The 14,778-nt window shown below is 39.0% G+C and overlaps 1 protein-coding gene across 1 annotated transcript in view; it reads left to right on the top strand.

The window, feature by feature from the left end:
* Nucleotides 1–14,778, top strand: part of AATF (apoptosis antagonizing transcription factor) — a 111,164-nt gene that overhangs the window by 72,131 nt on the left and 24,255 nt on the right. The window contains exons 9-11 of the mRNA XM_008011173.3: nucleotides 1,003–1,070; nucleotides 2,953–3,033; nucleotides 13,902–13,973. Coding sequence (XP_008009364.3) covers nucleotides 1,003–1,070; nucleotides 2,953–3,033; nucleotides 13,902–13,973 — 221 coding nt within the window. The remainder of the gene's footprint in view (nucleotides 1–1,002; nucleotides 1,071–2,952; nucleotides 3,034–13,901; nucleotides 13,974–14,778) is intronic.

The following is a 14,778-nucleotide window of genomic DNA, read 5'->3' as shown; positions in this document are numbered from 1 at the left end:
GTCAAACTTGGATTATTGACAGATGATTAGCAGAACTAGTTTATCTTAGCATCTTCACTTAAATTTCTCTCAGAAGATTTTTGGAATTTTAATCTCTGTTTCTCTTTCTCTGCATATAGTACTTGTAGTTCTATTATCGTAATTTAGGGTTTTTCTCCTTTAGTGTTTAACTTTTAAAACCATTGCTTCTCTTCACCCAGGACTTTTAAGATTCAGTGCAGATTCATAAGTCTGTATGAAAGGTACAGACGCAGATTTCAACTGGGTGCAGTGGAGTCAGGGTTAAAATGACAGTAGAAGAGTCATTTAGAATAACTCCCATGGAGTTTATTATATGGGATGAGAGACTAATCTTCTGTGGTGTATTTGCAGTATACAAATGACTTTCTTTAGGTTCTCTCCCTCTAAAATTTTTTGGCTATGAATGTGTTGGTATCATGTGTGGCTAAATCACTTAATACCAAGCATGGTAGAGTGGCAGGTATGGGAAACAAGAGGATGATGCGCACACTTTTAATTACGAACAGTAAAGGCTTTTTGCCTGAGGAAGACCTTTCTGACTGTTGGAGGTTATAGTTCAGAAGTTAACCTTGCACCATTATCCTATTGGTGAGGAGCTGATGCATTTCCCTTTTTGCCACATGGCCCTTCCCACCTGACCTTTTAAAGATTCTCCATTGATATCGATGGAGTGAACAAAACTAATCATAAAAACGATGAAGGGAATGTTGCACACTCATTGATGTATTTGAAATGAACTGTAGTACAATAAGTCTTCCAAATGGACTTCTGTTCTCAGCAACTGCTAGAGCCACCTTTTTAAAGGTATATAACTATGAAAGGGTTAATTGGAATTCAGTAATGCTCTTGCCAATGTGTTGTCCCTTATTGATTGTAGTTTTAGAGCTGTCACTATGCCATTCAGAATTCCTTCTCTGCCCTTTTAAAACCAGTTGTACTGGAAGATGATAAATAAATTTATTGCTTTCCTTTTTCCCCTAGCTCCTTCGAGAACTCATAGAACGGAAGACCAGCTCCTTGGATCCCAACGATCAGGTGGCCATGGGAAGGTAATCTAGATACAGCTTTCTGTTCATGCAAGCAGCCTATGTAATAGTTTCTCCCCTTGAGTCGCTTTAAGTCTACCTGCAAAGCAATGATTGGTCTTATAATTATTGAAGTTAAGCAAGATAACAAGAGCTAGAAAGAAAACGTGACTAATTGTTTACCCTACATTGCCTAAAGTACAATTTGAAAAGAAATTATAAAACACCAATGTGTTTGTTTTTAGAGTTTGTTTTCCCAAGTCTTTCTGATGCTCTTTGCTCCCTGGTTTGCGTTGTGATTGTATCCATATCAATCTGTTGACCAGTGGATACAAAGCAGCCACCCAAATGTGAGCTCTCAGCTGTCAGAACATGGCACTGCACACAACAGGTTCCTTGCTCTCAGTTGAATCTGCTTTGTTAGAGTCTGCCCTAATTTAGACCTCCACCCCTTCAGTAAAAGCTTCAGCACAATTAGAAATGGTACGTGGCAGCATTACCCAGATGTCAGGGCAGAATGTAAAGTAGTGAAGGAAGGCTCTTGTGTGTATGCTTCATCCTGTGGTTGGAAAATAAAAAGGGCATTTAGAGTGCTACCTAATGAATAGTGTACATTTAAATAGCCATGAGCCATAATTTGCAAAAGCATGAAAGGAAACAAAAGCTGCAAGTGCCAGAATGGGATTCTAGGCAGAGCAGCCTTTCGAGAAAGCAATGAAAAATTTGTGTTGATGAAATAATTTTATTTGAGTAAAATATTATTTGAATTTTAGGGTAGGATGTTGTTGATGTTTCGTTTATCTCTGGAATGTTATAGAGAGCTGTTCACTATAAATTTAATGTGATAGAGCAAATTGCATTTAAGTGGTGATTATATTGTACATTTATCTGACTTTACAATAAAATAGATTATGGTAATTAAGATTATATTAAGATTACAGTAATTGGATTTCCCTAGATTTTTTTTTTTTTTCTGGTGTTGAGTTTTCGTTGTATAAATCAGGTAAGATGACTAGCTGCTGCTGCTGTTTCTCCTTCTTTTTCTTTTTTTCGCTTTAGTTCATATGAGCAATTTATGAAGATTTTCTTAGCCTAGTATCCCTTATTGAAAAATTAATTCCTTCGTATCTAAAATGACTGCAGAATATGTGAATCTTGTTTGGATTCTGATCCAAACAAGCCAACTGTAAAATTGAGACATTCCAGGAAATGTGAAGACTGACTGAATATTTGATAATAAAGAATTATTGTTGACTTTTTTTTTTAGATGTGGTAATGGTATTGAGATTATATTGAGGGGAGAAGAGTCCTTATATCTCCTCTTGTATAGCAACACGTACTGCAGTATTTATAGATGAAATGAAAATTAACAATTTAAAACAAATAAAATTAAACAATTGAAAACAATTGAAAACTAGTATCAGTATCAGTAGTGGATAATTATTTAAAAATTAGCAAAAATTGGAAAGCACAAGAAAAAGCACTGAAGGATTACCAAAGGGAGAGTTAGATTTTAAAAATTCATGCATTCAAACCAACCAGCAGTTGCAACATTAGTAATAGAACATGCTGCATAGCTAAAACATTAAAAGAAAACCCAAACAGCTATACTAAATTTGATGGGTTTGCCTGCAGACTGGTAGATTTAGTGCTTGTCACAGCAACTCCAAATACTAAGGAGCATTGTTAACCAAATTTGCTGTAGAATTTCCCAGCTGCCATTTGTTGTTTTACCATTACACAAATCCTGTTCAATTGATTAGTCAGTTTGGCCCCAAACTAGCTTAAGGAACTTGATGTAGGTTGATGATTTCTTTCTGCAGGTTGTTAGAATAATTCCAATTTGTCAATATGTATAACTATTTCTGTTAGTGATGATGCATAATATTGCTTGTGAATTTTCCAGGCAGTGGCTTGCAATCCAGAAGTTACGAAGCAAAATCCACAAAAAAGTAGATAGGAAAGCCAGCAAAGGCAGGAAACTTCGGTGAGTTCCTTTTCGGAAAAAATGTCAACATATATTGTGTATGTATCTCTTCTCTTTCATTCTGGCTGTTATGTCATTTTTCTTTTTCTTCTGATGATTCTGTTTTTAAGGATCAGGAAAATAAACAATATTTGAAGGTTTTTGCAACTCAGTTTTTCTTATTCTAAAATGGAAATATAGTTTCATTGACTTTTGTGCTACTGTTGTGAATGGATGAGTGAAATAATATATGCATTCCTTTGAAAGAGAAAAAATAAGAAAACAAAAGATAGTTGAAATTGTATTAATTTTAACAATTAATTTCTATAGAAACATATAAAAATGTTATGGCCAGACGCAGTGGCTCATGCCTGTAATCCTAGCACTTTGGGAGGCTGAGGTGGGCGGATCACTTGAGGTCAGGAGATCCAGACCATCCTGGCCAACATGGTGTCTCTACTGAAAATACAAAAATTAGCTGGGTGTGGTGGTGGGCTTCTATAGTCCCAGCTACGCAGGAGGCTGAGGCAGGAGAATCACTTGAACCCAGGAGGCGGAGGTTGCAGTGAGCCAAGATCGTGCCACTACACTCCTGCCTGGGCTACAGAGTGAGACTCCATCTAAAAAAATAATAATAAAAATAAAAATGTTATTGTCTTATCGGTCCATTTTCATGAGCCATATGTACACACAGTATGCTAAAAACATATAAGTGAAGGACTACAGGGAAAGTTAACAAAGTTTTTAAATGAGAGGAGAAATAAAATGTTTATGAGAAAATAGAGAAATTGCTGAGTTTAGGAAAACCGTCCCCTGTGAGTTCTTTACAGAGTTTTATAAGGGCACACATACAAGAAGGAGCAAAGTGGAAACTGATCTCGCTGTACTGTTAGACTTGGTAACTGCCGTGTGTCTGTGAAACACAGTATCATCACACAAAGTCTCAGTGTCAAAGAAACTGCCTGTAATTCAGGTGCACACTGAGAGAAAATCTTAAACTTGTTTTAGGACAGTTTCAGGCAGGTAGTTAAACCCACATCCTTATTAGAACCTGCCTATCATTAAATTCCCTTTAGACAAATGTGGGTCTGATTTTTAAAGATCTTCAGAGAAGTAGATTTTTTCAGTTACTTTAATTAACTTGTTTTAGTATTTACCACAACTCATCAGGAAATGCTGATTTTTCTTTAACTTTGCAAAAGTACACAGTATCATCAACTTTGCAAAGTATCATCCTTTGATTTAGCGTCGCTTTTTTTAAATCTCAGGTTAAATTGTTAGAATTTGCTTACCTCTTTTTATATCTTGACATTTCCAAATTTTCATAGTTCTCTAGGTTCATTTTTAGAGGTGAAGAGCATGGACTTAAGACCCAGACTGCCTGAGTTTGAATCCCAGCTTTGACATTGATTAGTAGCTACTTTGGGCAAGACCCTTTAACTCTGTGCTAGTTTCTTCATCTGTAAAATGGATATGATAATATACCAGCCTTGAAGGGTTGCTGTGAGGATTAAATGAATAGTATATGTATGGCTCTTAGAATAGCACCAGGTACATAGTAAGCACTATATAAGTGTTTATGGCCATTACTACTGTCATTATTATTGCTACCAGTATTCCAAGGTTGGGTCAGTCTCTTTTCCTAGTGTTCATTTATTTGTTTACTGACACGTCTCTTCTGTACCTGTCTCCCCCCAGCCCACTTCAAGGATTTAAAGAAGAATGTTACTAATAGTACTTCATAGGTGACTAGGCTGAATGATTATCTTATTCTTTATTTTGGGGATCAAATTTTTCTCCAGTAGTGTACTTTTAAAATTGTAATTTTATGAGGACATAAATGTTCTCTAGAAGGAAGAGCTTAGGATTTCAAATCACAAGACTTGCGTTCAAATCCTGGCTCTGTCTGGTGATATGATTTTGGTTTTGTTCTTTATTCTCTGGGCCTCACTTTTCCCATTTACTAAGTGGAGATAATAATCCCTGCTTTGGGGATTTGGTATGGGAATTAAATGAAATCATGTGCAAATATCTGGTACATAGTAGGCACTCAAAAATGTTCGATTTATCAGTTTGAAAGGAAAAAAACCAGGATTTTGTTTTAATAGCAACTGCTTTTTATATTAATGAATTCAACTAGCTTCATTAAACTGTTGGTTACAGGTATGTGTCAGTGCAATTAGATACCTTTGCTTTTGCAGCATTTCAATAGCGGTGGAGATCCCCACATTCTCATCTATCCAGAGGCAGTAAAATCTTATTCTGGCAAGAGGCATTCTTTTTAAACAGGGTTAAACATGAAGATATTAAATAATAAGTGGTTTTACTGTCCTTCACCCTCTAGGAAGATGGTCATTAGGTGGTAGTTAAGACCCAGTCTGCCCTCAGGGAGCATACACATCATCTGTGGTATATGTGGAGGATTGGTTCCAGGACGCACAAACACTCCCACACCCCCACCCCTACAGACACCAAAATCCACAATGCTCAGTTTCCTTATATAAAATGGCATAGTATTTGCATATAACCTACACGCATCCTCCGTATACTTTAAATAGTCTCTAGGTTACTTATAATCCCTAATTCAATACAAATGCCATGTAAATAATTGTTATACTACACCGTTTAGGGAATAATAACAAGAAAAAAAATTGGGACATATTCAATGTAGACACAATCATTTATGTCTTAAGTATTTTTGATCCATGGTTGATTAAATCTGTGGATGCTGAACGCACAGAATCAGAAAGCCAACTAGTCTGGAGAGGGTGGCAGACCCTAGCCAACTGAGGTACTGTGTGGGTGGTGTAGCAGTAGAAATAATCCTGCTCCACCCTTGAGGGATGCAGACTGCTCAGGAAGACTTGCACAAGAAGACATCCTCACTGAGCCTGCGAGATTAGTAGGTGTTTGCCCAGTGGAAGGCAAAGAGAATGTGTGCAAAAAGGTTTGTAAGCTTGAGAGAGTGTGGGGCCCATTTTGGGAACTGTAATTAATTTGTTTTGGCAGAGACTTTTGTAGCAAACTGGGATTTGAACTAATTGGTCTGATTCCAGAGCCTGTTCTTCTAACCTCTGGATGTTGAATTGTTTCACTGCTAGGACCAACTGGCCTGTACAGGCACCAAAAGTGAATATGAGAGAATGGCAGGAGATAAGGCTGCATGCATGGGTGAATGATAGATCATGGCCATGTTAAGAATTTTGGACTTTATTCTATAGACTGTAGTGAGTCATTGAAAGATTTCAGGCAGAGGAATATTGTTATCACATTCACGTTTTAGAAAGATGATTGGCTGGGCGCAGTGGCTCACGCCTGTAATCCCAGCATTTTGGGAGGCTGAGGCAGGTGGATGGCTTGAGGTCAGGAATTTGAGACCAGCCTGGCCAACATGGTGAAACCTCGTCTCTACTAATAATACAAAAATTAGCCAGGTGTGATAACATGTGCCTGTAGTCCCAGCTACTCCAGAGACTGAGGCAGGAGAATCGCTTGAACCCAGGAGGCAGAGGTTTCAGTGAGCAGAGATCATGCCACTGTACTCCAGCCTGAGTGACAGAGCGAGACCCCGTCTAAAAAAAAAAAAAAAAGGTAATTGTAGGAGATTTTCTATAAAGGACTAGAAAGTTATGAGAGCGAGGCCTGGAAGGAATAGGAGATGACAGATTGAGAGACATTTATACAGGTGAGTAGTTCTTACTTAGGAGTGGCCGCACATGAAGAAGTAAAGGAAAGCGAGAAGGTTGGAATGACTCCCAGGGTTTCAGGGAACTAGATAGGTCTTGGTAGTAATCATTGATATGTGTAAAAGAGGGGCTGCAAGGAGAACATCTTTTTTGTTGTTGTTTTTTGAGGGAGGGAGTGGATTCAGTTTCTGACCCTTCAGAAATCCAAGTTGAGAGATTTTTCAGTCGAGAGGAGGATGTAGGTATTTATTAGTTGATAGTTTGGCAACAGCTTAATTGCTGTTTCCCAGGGAGAGTACAGTGTGACAAGAATACAGAGTGACAAGAGTAGAATCCTGAAGAATGTCAACATACGTGAGATAGACAGGGTAAGAGGAGCTCGTAAAGAATGCTGAGGAACAGTGGCCATTGAGGGAGGAGGGCAGGAGGAGGTTAGTGACAGCAGTGAATACAAGACAGTGTTTAGTAAGGGGTCAGGAGCGCCTGGTGCGTCAGAGAAATCACAAAGGGCAGCATCATTTCATTTGTGATCACATTTCTTCACGTGAAATGCCTTTGGTTACTGAAGAATTCCAGAAACCTCAGACTAAAACTTTCCATACTTAAAAGGCCTCTAGAATTTCTGTGTAAACTTTTACTGTCTTGATTGGTTTGTTTCATAAAGGCCTTTTGGAATCCAGTTGTAGAGGGAATGAGAGAAATAGAAAACCACCACTAGGGAAACCCCACCCTAATAATTTTTTCAGGCAAGGTTCACCCATAGATGCTAAAATCAATGGGCAAAAGTTTGAGGAGAAACTGTATTTATGTGGTCTCTAAGTATCTCCCCCAAGATATTTGTCCAAAGAGAAACATAGTAGCTTTGCAATAATGTAGCAGATGCCACCTTAACCAAGTGTTCAAGATGAACAGCACCAGTAAAAAGACATATCCACACCCCCTCTGTCTTCAGTAGAAAGATACAACATCATTTCTGTGGTATTCTTGCCAAAATATGCCTAACCTTAATCTCATCATAAAACAGCATACAAACCCACATTGTGAGACACTCTACCAAATAACTGACCTGCACTCATCAAGTGTCAAAATAATGAGAAAACAAGGACTGAGGGACTGTCTCAGATTTCAGAATAAGGAGACATCACAGTGAGGTGTAATGTGGGGTCTTAGAAACCTAAAATTATTACAGAACAAAAAGTTTGTAGTATGAGTTCATGTGTGTTGAATTGGTTTTGGTTTTGTCATCTGTACTCACCTGGCTCATCTTGAGACCATAAATGTGAGGATGCGGTCAGAATCAGGGAGTAGTCTTTACTCAGCAATAGCATAGCAACTGACATCTCCAGAAATCCCCGGTCAGGCACTGCTAAGCAATTTACATGCAGAGGCAGAAAGAGCGCAAGCTCTGGAGCCAAACTTCCTAGGTTTGAAAGCTGACTTTTCCATTTCCCGGCCTGGAGACTTTGGACAAATTTCTTTACATCTCTGTGCTTCAGTGTCCTCATCTGTGAAAGGAGTATGATCATAGAAGTGACATTTCATAGGGTTGTCATGCAGATTAAATGAGCTAATTCATGTGAAGTAACATTGCCAGCATTACATAGTAAGTAGCAAACTGGGATTTGAACTAATTGGTCTGATTCCAAGCCTGCTCTTCTAATCTCTGGATATTGAGTTGTTTCACTGGCAAGACCAACTCTATACAGGCACCAGAATGATGCCTTGGCTACCTTAGCATCCTTTCCTAAGGGGTTAAACCAAGTGGCCCTCCCAGGCTAGATGAGAATATTATAAACAACTTTCTAGAGTTAGACTTCAAGAACAGACAGTGTATGCCATCTATCATCACTGATACTAGGGCCCAACACTGAGCAGTTTTTGCTCCTTGTTTGTGATAGGGTTATACATATAAGACTTCCAGAAATGTAGCAAAGATTAACATTACCTTCTAGAAACAGTTTAAATAATAACACTTCATTAGTTCAAATGATACAGCCTGGTCAGACTTGCTAATTGGATGCTAGAAAATAATGTTTTTTTAAAAAACAAATATTTTGATTTTTGGAAATACAGTAATTATAATTATTGATTATCAGTATTCTAGTCAGCATTACATATAAGTGGATTTAGTTATGATTTAATCAGAAATCATAATGTAAATTGATCAAACTCCCGAGCCTTTAATAACATGATGTCTTACTGTGTTGGTCTGTTCTTCCACAACAAAATAATATTTATCTTTTCTTAGTATGGTTGGGAAAAGGTGATTTAATATTAAAACATACACGTTTTCAGTAGTATTTAGATTAGATGAATACGTTATGCTAAGTGCAGTTACTAAATGGTTTTTAATCTGATTTCTTCCTAAAGCCTATATTTCATCATGTAGTTAATAGTTATTAACTATATTGTATTAAATGTAAAGATATTCTACAGCGCAGTGCCATCTAATAAAAATATTAGTATGTATTTTTATTATTTAATATTATACATGCAATTTTAAATGTTCTAGTAGCCACATTGAAAAAGTAAAAAGTAAAAGATGAACTTGATTTTAATAACAAATTTCATTTACCTATATATAAAAATATTATTTCAAAAATTTATTATTTTAAGAATTATTGATGACATATATATTTTTTTTGTCCCAAGTCTTCAAAATCTGGTTTGTATCTTATACTTAATTACAGTACATCTCAATTCAGACTAGCCCCACTTCAAATGCATAGTAGCCATGTGTGGCTAGTAGCTACTGCATTGCATAACACAACTGTAGGGTATAGTTCATAGTCTTTGTCTAGAAAGTGAATTAAACCCATCTGTGGACACAGCCAAGAATAGTAATCATACTTTCAGATGGACACTGAAGTTTAGTGAGGCCTAAGGACATTAAAAGATATATTTAATTAACAGTATTTTTGCTTTATATTTAAATAAAAAGTTATATAAATATTTATGCTCATACATTGACACAACTTTTGGGAGGGCATTTTGACTCAGTCAGGTTTACATGTGCGTACCTTTCAACTCAGCAATTTCACATCTCAGGGTTATGTATTGGCCAGGCTCAGTGGCTCATGCTTGTAATTCCAGCACTTTGGGAGGCTGAGGTGGGAGGATCACTTGAGCTTAGGAATTTGAGACCAGCCTGGACAACATAGCAAGACCCTCTCTCTACAAAAAAAAGAAAAAAAATTAAAAATTAGCCAGGCGTGGTGGCACACACTTCTAGTCCCAGCTCCTTGGTGGTGGTGGGGGCTGGGAGGCAGAGGTTGGGGGATGGCTTGAGCCCGGGAGGTCAAGGCTATAGTGGGCCGTGATCGCACCACTGCACTCCAGCCTGAGCAACAAAGCAACACCCTATCTCAAAAAACAAAACAAAACATCACCAACAAAAGACAGAGGTATTTTTTCATTTTATAAAAAGTGAAGAATTAGACTGGGCATAGTGGCTCACGCCTGTAATCCCAGCACTTTTGGAGGCCAATGCAGGTGGATCACTTGAGTCCAAGAGTTCGAGACCAGCCTGGGCAACATGGTGAAACCCCATCTCTACTGAAAATACACATATTAGCTGGGCATGGTGGTATACTCCTGTAGTCCCAGCCACTCAGGAGGCTGAGGTGGGAGGATGGCTTGAGCCTGCGAGTCAGACGTTGCAGTGAGCTGAGATAGCACCACTGCATTCCAGCCTGGGTGACTGAGACCCTGTCTCAATGACAACAACAAAAAGAAGTGAAGAATTAGAAGCAATGTATATGTTCAAAAATATGAAAATATGGTACTTCTGTTTCTACCGTTATATGCAGCCATTTATAAATTGTTTATGGGACATTGCTTATAAGGCGAGGTGATAAAAGAACTCATTCAAAATTATATGAATATATATGTAAAAAGATCATTATGTGAAACAAACATAACAACAACTGTCTATAGGTAGAAGGATTTTGTGTGGGATTTGTTTTTGTTTTTTAGATAAGCTTATACTCTAGTGAGCTGTGATCACACCACTGCACTCCAGCCTGAGCTACAAAACCCAGACCTGAGGGCTCACTGCAGTCTCAACCTCCTAGGCTTAAGCAATCCTTCCACCTCAGCCTCCCGAGTAGTTGGGACTACAGGCACATGCCACCATGCCTGGCTAGTTTTCTTACTTTTTTATTTTACTTTTTTATTTTTTTGAGACAGAGTTGTGCTCTGTCGCCCAGGCTGGAGTACAGTGGCCTGATCTCGGCTTATTGCAACCTCCGCCTCCTGGGTTCAAGCGATTCTCCTCCCTCAGCCTCCCGAGTAGCTGGGATTACAGGCGTGCACCACCACGCCCGGCTAATTTTTGTATTCTTAGTAGAGACAGGATTTTGCTATGTTGGCCAGGCTGGTCTTAAACTCCTGACATCAGGTGATCCACCTGCTTCAGGCTCCTAAAGTGTTGGGATTATAGGCATGAGCCACTGCACCAAGCCAGTTTTTTTACTTCTTGGTTTTTGTTTGTTTGTTTTATTTTTGAAACAAAATCTCTCTCTGTCACCCAGGCTGGAGTGCAGTGGCATGATCTCGGTTCTCTGCAACCTCCATCTCCCGGGTTCAAGAGATTCTGCTGCCTCAACCTCCCTATTTACTGGATTACAGGCATGCGCCACCACACCTGGCTAATTTTTGTATTTTTAGTAGAGATGGGGTTTCAACATGTTGACCAGGCCGGTCTTGAACCCTGACCTCAGGTGATCTGACCCACCCCTGGCCTCCCAAAGTACTAGGATTACAGGCGTGAGTCACCGTGCCTGGCTAGTTTTTTTTTACTTTTTGTAGAGACAGGGTCGTGCTATGTTGCCCAGGCTGGTCTTGAACTCCTGGGCTCAGGCGATCTTCTGCCTGGCCTCTCAGAGTGCTCAGGTTATAGGCATGAGCCACTGTGCCAAGCCAACTGTGTGTAGTTTCTGTGTGAGATTTTTTTTTCTTAATTTTTTGTATTTTATACCTTTTGTACTACTTTTTTTTTTTTTTTTTTTTTTTTTTTTTTTTTTTTTTTTTGAGACGGAGTCTGGCTCTGTCATCCAGGCTGGAGTGCAGTGGCCGGATCTCAGCTCACTGCAAGCTCCGCCTCCCGGGTTCAGGCCATTCTCCTGCCTCAGCCTCCCGAGTAGCTGGGACTACAGGCGCCCGCCACGTCGCCCGGCTAGTTTTTTGTATTTTTTAGTAGAGACGGGGTTTCACCGTGTTAGCCAGGATGGTCTCGATCTCCTGACCTCGTGATTCGCCCGTCTCGGCCTCCCAAAGTGCTGGGATTACAGGCTGTAGCCACCACGCCCGGCCTGTATTACTTTTTTTTCTGTTGATGTGGGAGTACAGACAGGGTCTTACTATGTTGTCCAGGCGGGTTTTGAACTCCTAGCTTCAAGCAATCCTTCTGCCTCAGCCTCCCAAAGTGCTGGGATTACAGGCGTGAGTTACTGCACCCTGCCACTATTACTTGTATAATAGGGAAAATCTTATCAGTATTATTCTTGTAAAATTTGTTTGTTGAAATAGAGAATTACCTTTGGGAGGCTGAGCTGTGGGTGATATAATAAATAATTAAATTATTTGATAGAAGTATAGAAGTGTTCCTAAAACTTTAAAATATTATGTATAGCCGGGCGCGGTGGCTCAAGCCTGTAATCCCAGCACTTTGGGAGGCCGAGACGGGCGGATCACAAGGTCAGGAGATCAAGACCATCCTGGCTAACACGGTGAAACCCCGTCTCTACTAAAAACACAAAAAACTAGCCGGGCGAGGTGGCGGGCGCCTGTGGTCCCCGCTACTCGGGAGGCTGAGGCAGGAGAATGGCGTAAACCCGGGAGGCGGAGCTTGCAGTGAGCTGAGATCCGGCCACTGTACTCCAGCCCGGGCGACAGAGCAAGACTCCGTCTCAAAAAAAAAAAAAAAAAAAAAAAAAAAAAAAAAAAATAAAATATTATGTATTGAATACATGAAAATACCACATTTTGTTTATGGATAGTGTTTTGCCCTAGTAGAGTTTTTTTGGGTTAGAATTTTATTTTATGTATATAGAGAGGGCACATTATAATAAGTAGAAAAGGATACCCTTTTGAGTTATCTTTGGTATGATTTGGACTGTATAAGGTCATGTATTTTCTAGAGAATCTCAAACACATCATACAAAATATTTTTTTTTTTGCAGTTGGTGGGAAATGTAGGTGATGTAACTTCCATTAGAAGTACCTAGACTGAAGACCTAGGAATCAAACTTACTGTGAATTCCGTTGTGTTTCTCCATTTAAAGGTGGGGGAAATGAAAGACCCCCTGGATCTAGTGCATGGAGATGACGTGGAATTACAGATCCCTTTTCTGACTTGGGGAACCAGTGGCAGTGTGGATGGTGTTGATGAGGTGTTGCATTCAGATGCTATACCACCTTTGCTGCTGCCAGTAGATGACTTTTATGACATCTATTAAAATGAAAAATGCTTAAGATATATGTAGAGGAAGAAAATGAAGTAGTCAATTCCTCATTGTCTTTAGTCTGGAATAATGTTTAAGGGTTGTATATTGCTCAAAAGCACAAGTGTACCTATTCTTTTTTGAGGCTGTGCTATAAATGAATTTGTGTTGAACTGTCATTTACAATATGCTGTTATCAGACTTTTCTCCTGTAGCATTAACGAAAAAGGGAAAAATGTACAGTCAGCCCTACATACTTGTGAGTTCCACATCTGCGGATTCAACCAACCAAGGATTGAAAATATTCACGCCTGGGGAAAGGATCGTTGTGTCTATACCTGTGAACAAGTGCAGACTTTTTTCTTGTCATTATTCCCTAAACAATATATTATAACAACTGCTTACATAGTATTTACATTGCATTAGGTATTTTAAGTAATCTAGAGATGAGTTAAGTATATGGGAGCGTATGTGTAGATTACATGCAAATACTGTGCCATTTTATATAAGGAACTTGAGCATCCGTGGATTTTTTTTATCCATGAGGAGTCCTGGAACCATTCCCCCACAGATCCCATAGGATGACTGTAGTTGGTCATCCCAGCGACAGTGGTAAGGGCCTATGAATTTTTCCCTATCCCACTTTGTAGCCAGATGTTCCAGTGATCATTTTTGGAGTTTATTAACTCACGGAATGTGTTTCCTCTCCTAGGTTAATAGTTACTAATGTTGCTGCCTGTTTGCTTCCTGCTTTATTTAGGTTTCATGTCCTTAGCAAGCTACTGAGTTTCATGGCACCTATTGACCATACTACAATGAATGATGACGCCAGGTGAGTAATAGATTAATTATGTGCCTCAAATGGCTTCATGACAGCCTGATATTGACCTGCTCTACAGCCTTCGCCCTCTCCATTTCTTCTTATCAGTTAACCATTTGTCATTGGCATCATAGTAGGGGTCACATCTCTTCACCCTCATAATTACTATGAAACCAAACCAAAATCTTGCATAAATATCAGTGCTGCCTTTGGTGGTTTGTTTGGTTTTCCTGTTTTGTTGTAAGCTTTAGCCCAGCTCCCTGGGACATCTGAGCTCTCTAGGACAGGGCAGGCGGCCCATGTTCTTGCCGTTTGTACTTGGGGCTGTTGTGCATATGCTTTCCTTTTGAAAGTGGCTCTAGTGAGTGCTCTGGAGATGTGCATATGTTGTATTTGTTGGGGATTGTGAGTGTGTTTACAAAAGATATGTATGCTTATTTTACAAAGCTGAAATGAGAGAAATACAGAAAAAAAATGTATGCTTATGATATTGCTATTCAGAGATAACCTTTTTAAAATAACAGTTTCTTCTGTATCTATTAATCGGCATTCTATAATGAAGAGCTTCCTCTTCTCCCTCATTTATTTACCATTTATTTATTCATTTATATCAATATGGACTCATGTTTTCAATGAGTTATATTTATTTTGATGTTAAAATTGTCCCAGATAGTGGAAGTGCCTTCAAACTGGCTTGTGTCCTTCAAAGTTGTCTTCAGTCATTCTTTGAGTACTTCCTTACTTTCTGGCACAACAAGATATTTAATGCTCATCTTAGACTTTCCATCTTCCAGCCCTGAAATCAGTCTTTCTTGAA

The sequence above is a fragment of the Chlorocebus sabaeus genome, chromosome 16 (assembly GCF_047675955.1).
Source record: "Chlorocebus sabaeus isolate Y175 chromosome 16, mChlSab1.0.hap1, whole genome shotgun sequence".
Taxonomy (NCBI): domain Eukaryota; kingdom Metazoa; phylum Chordata; class Mammalia; order Primates; family Cercopithecidae; genus Chlorocebus; species Chlorocebus sabaeus.
This window is presented reverse-complemented; position numbering and strand designations above follow the sequence as displayed.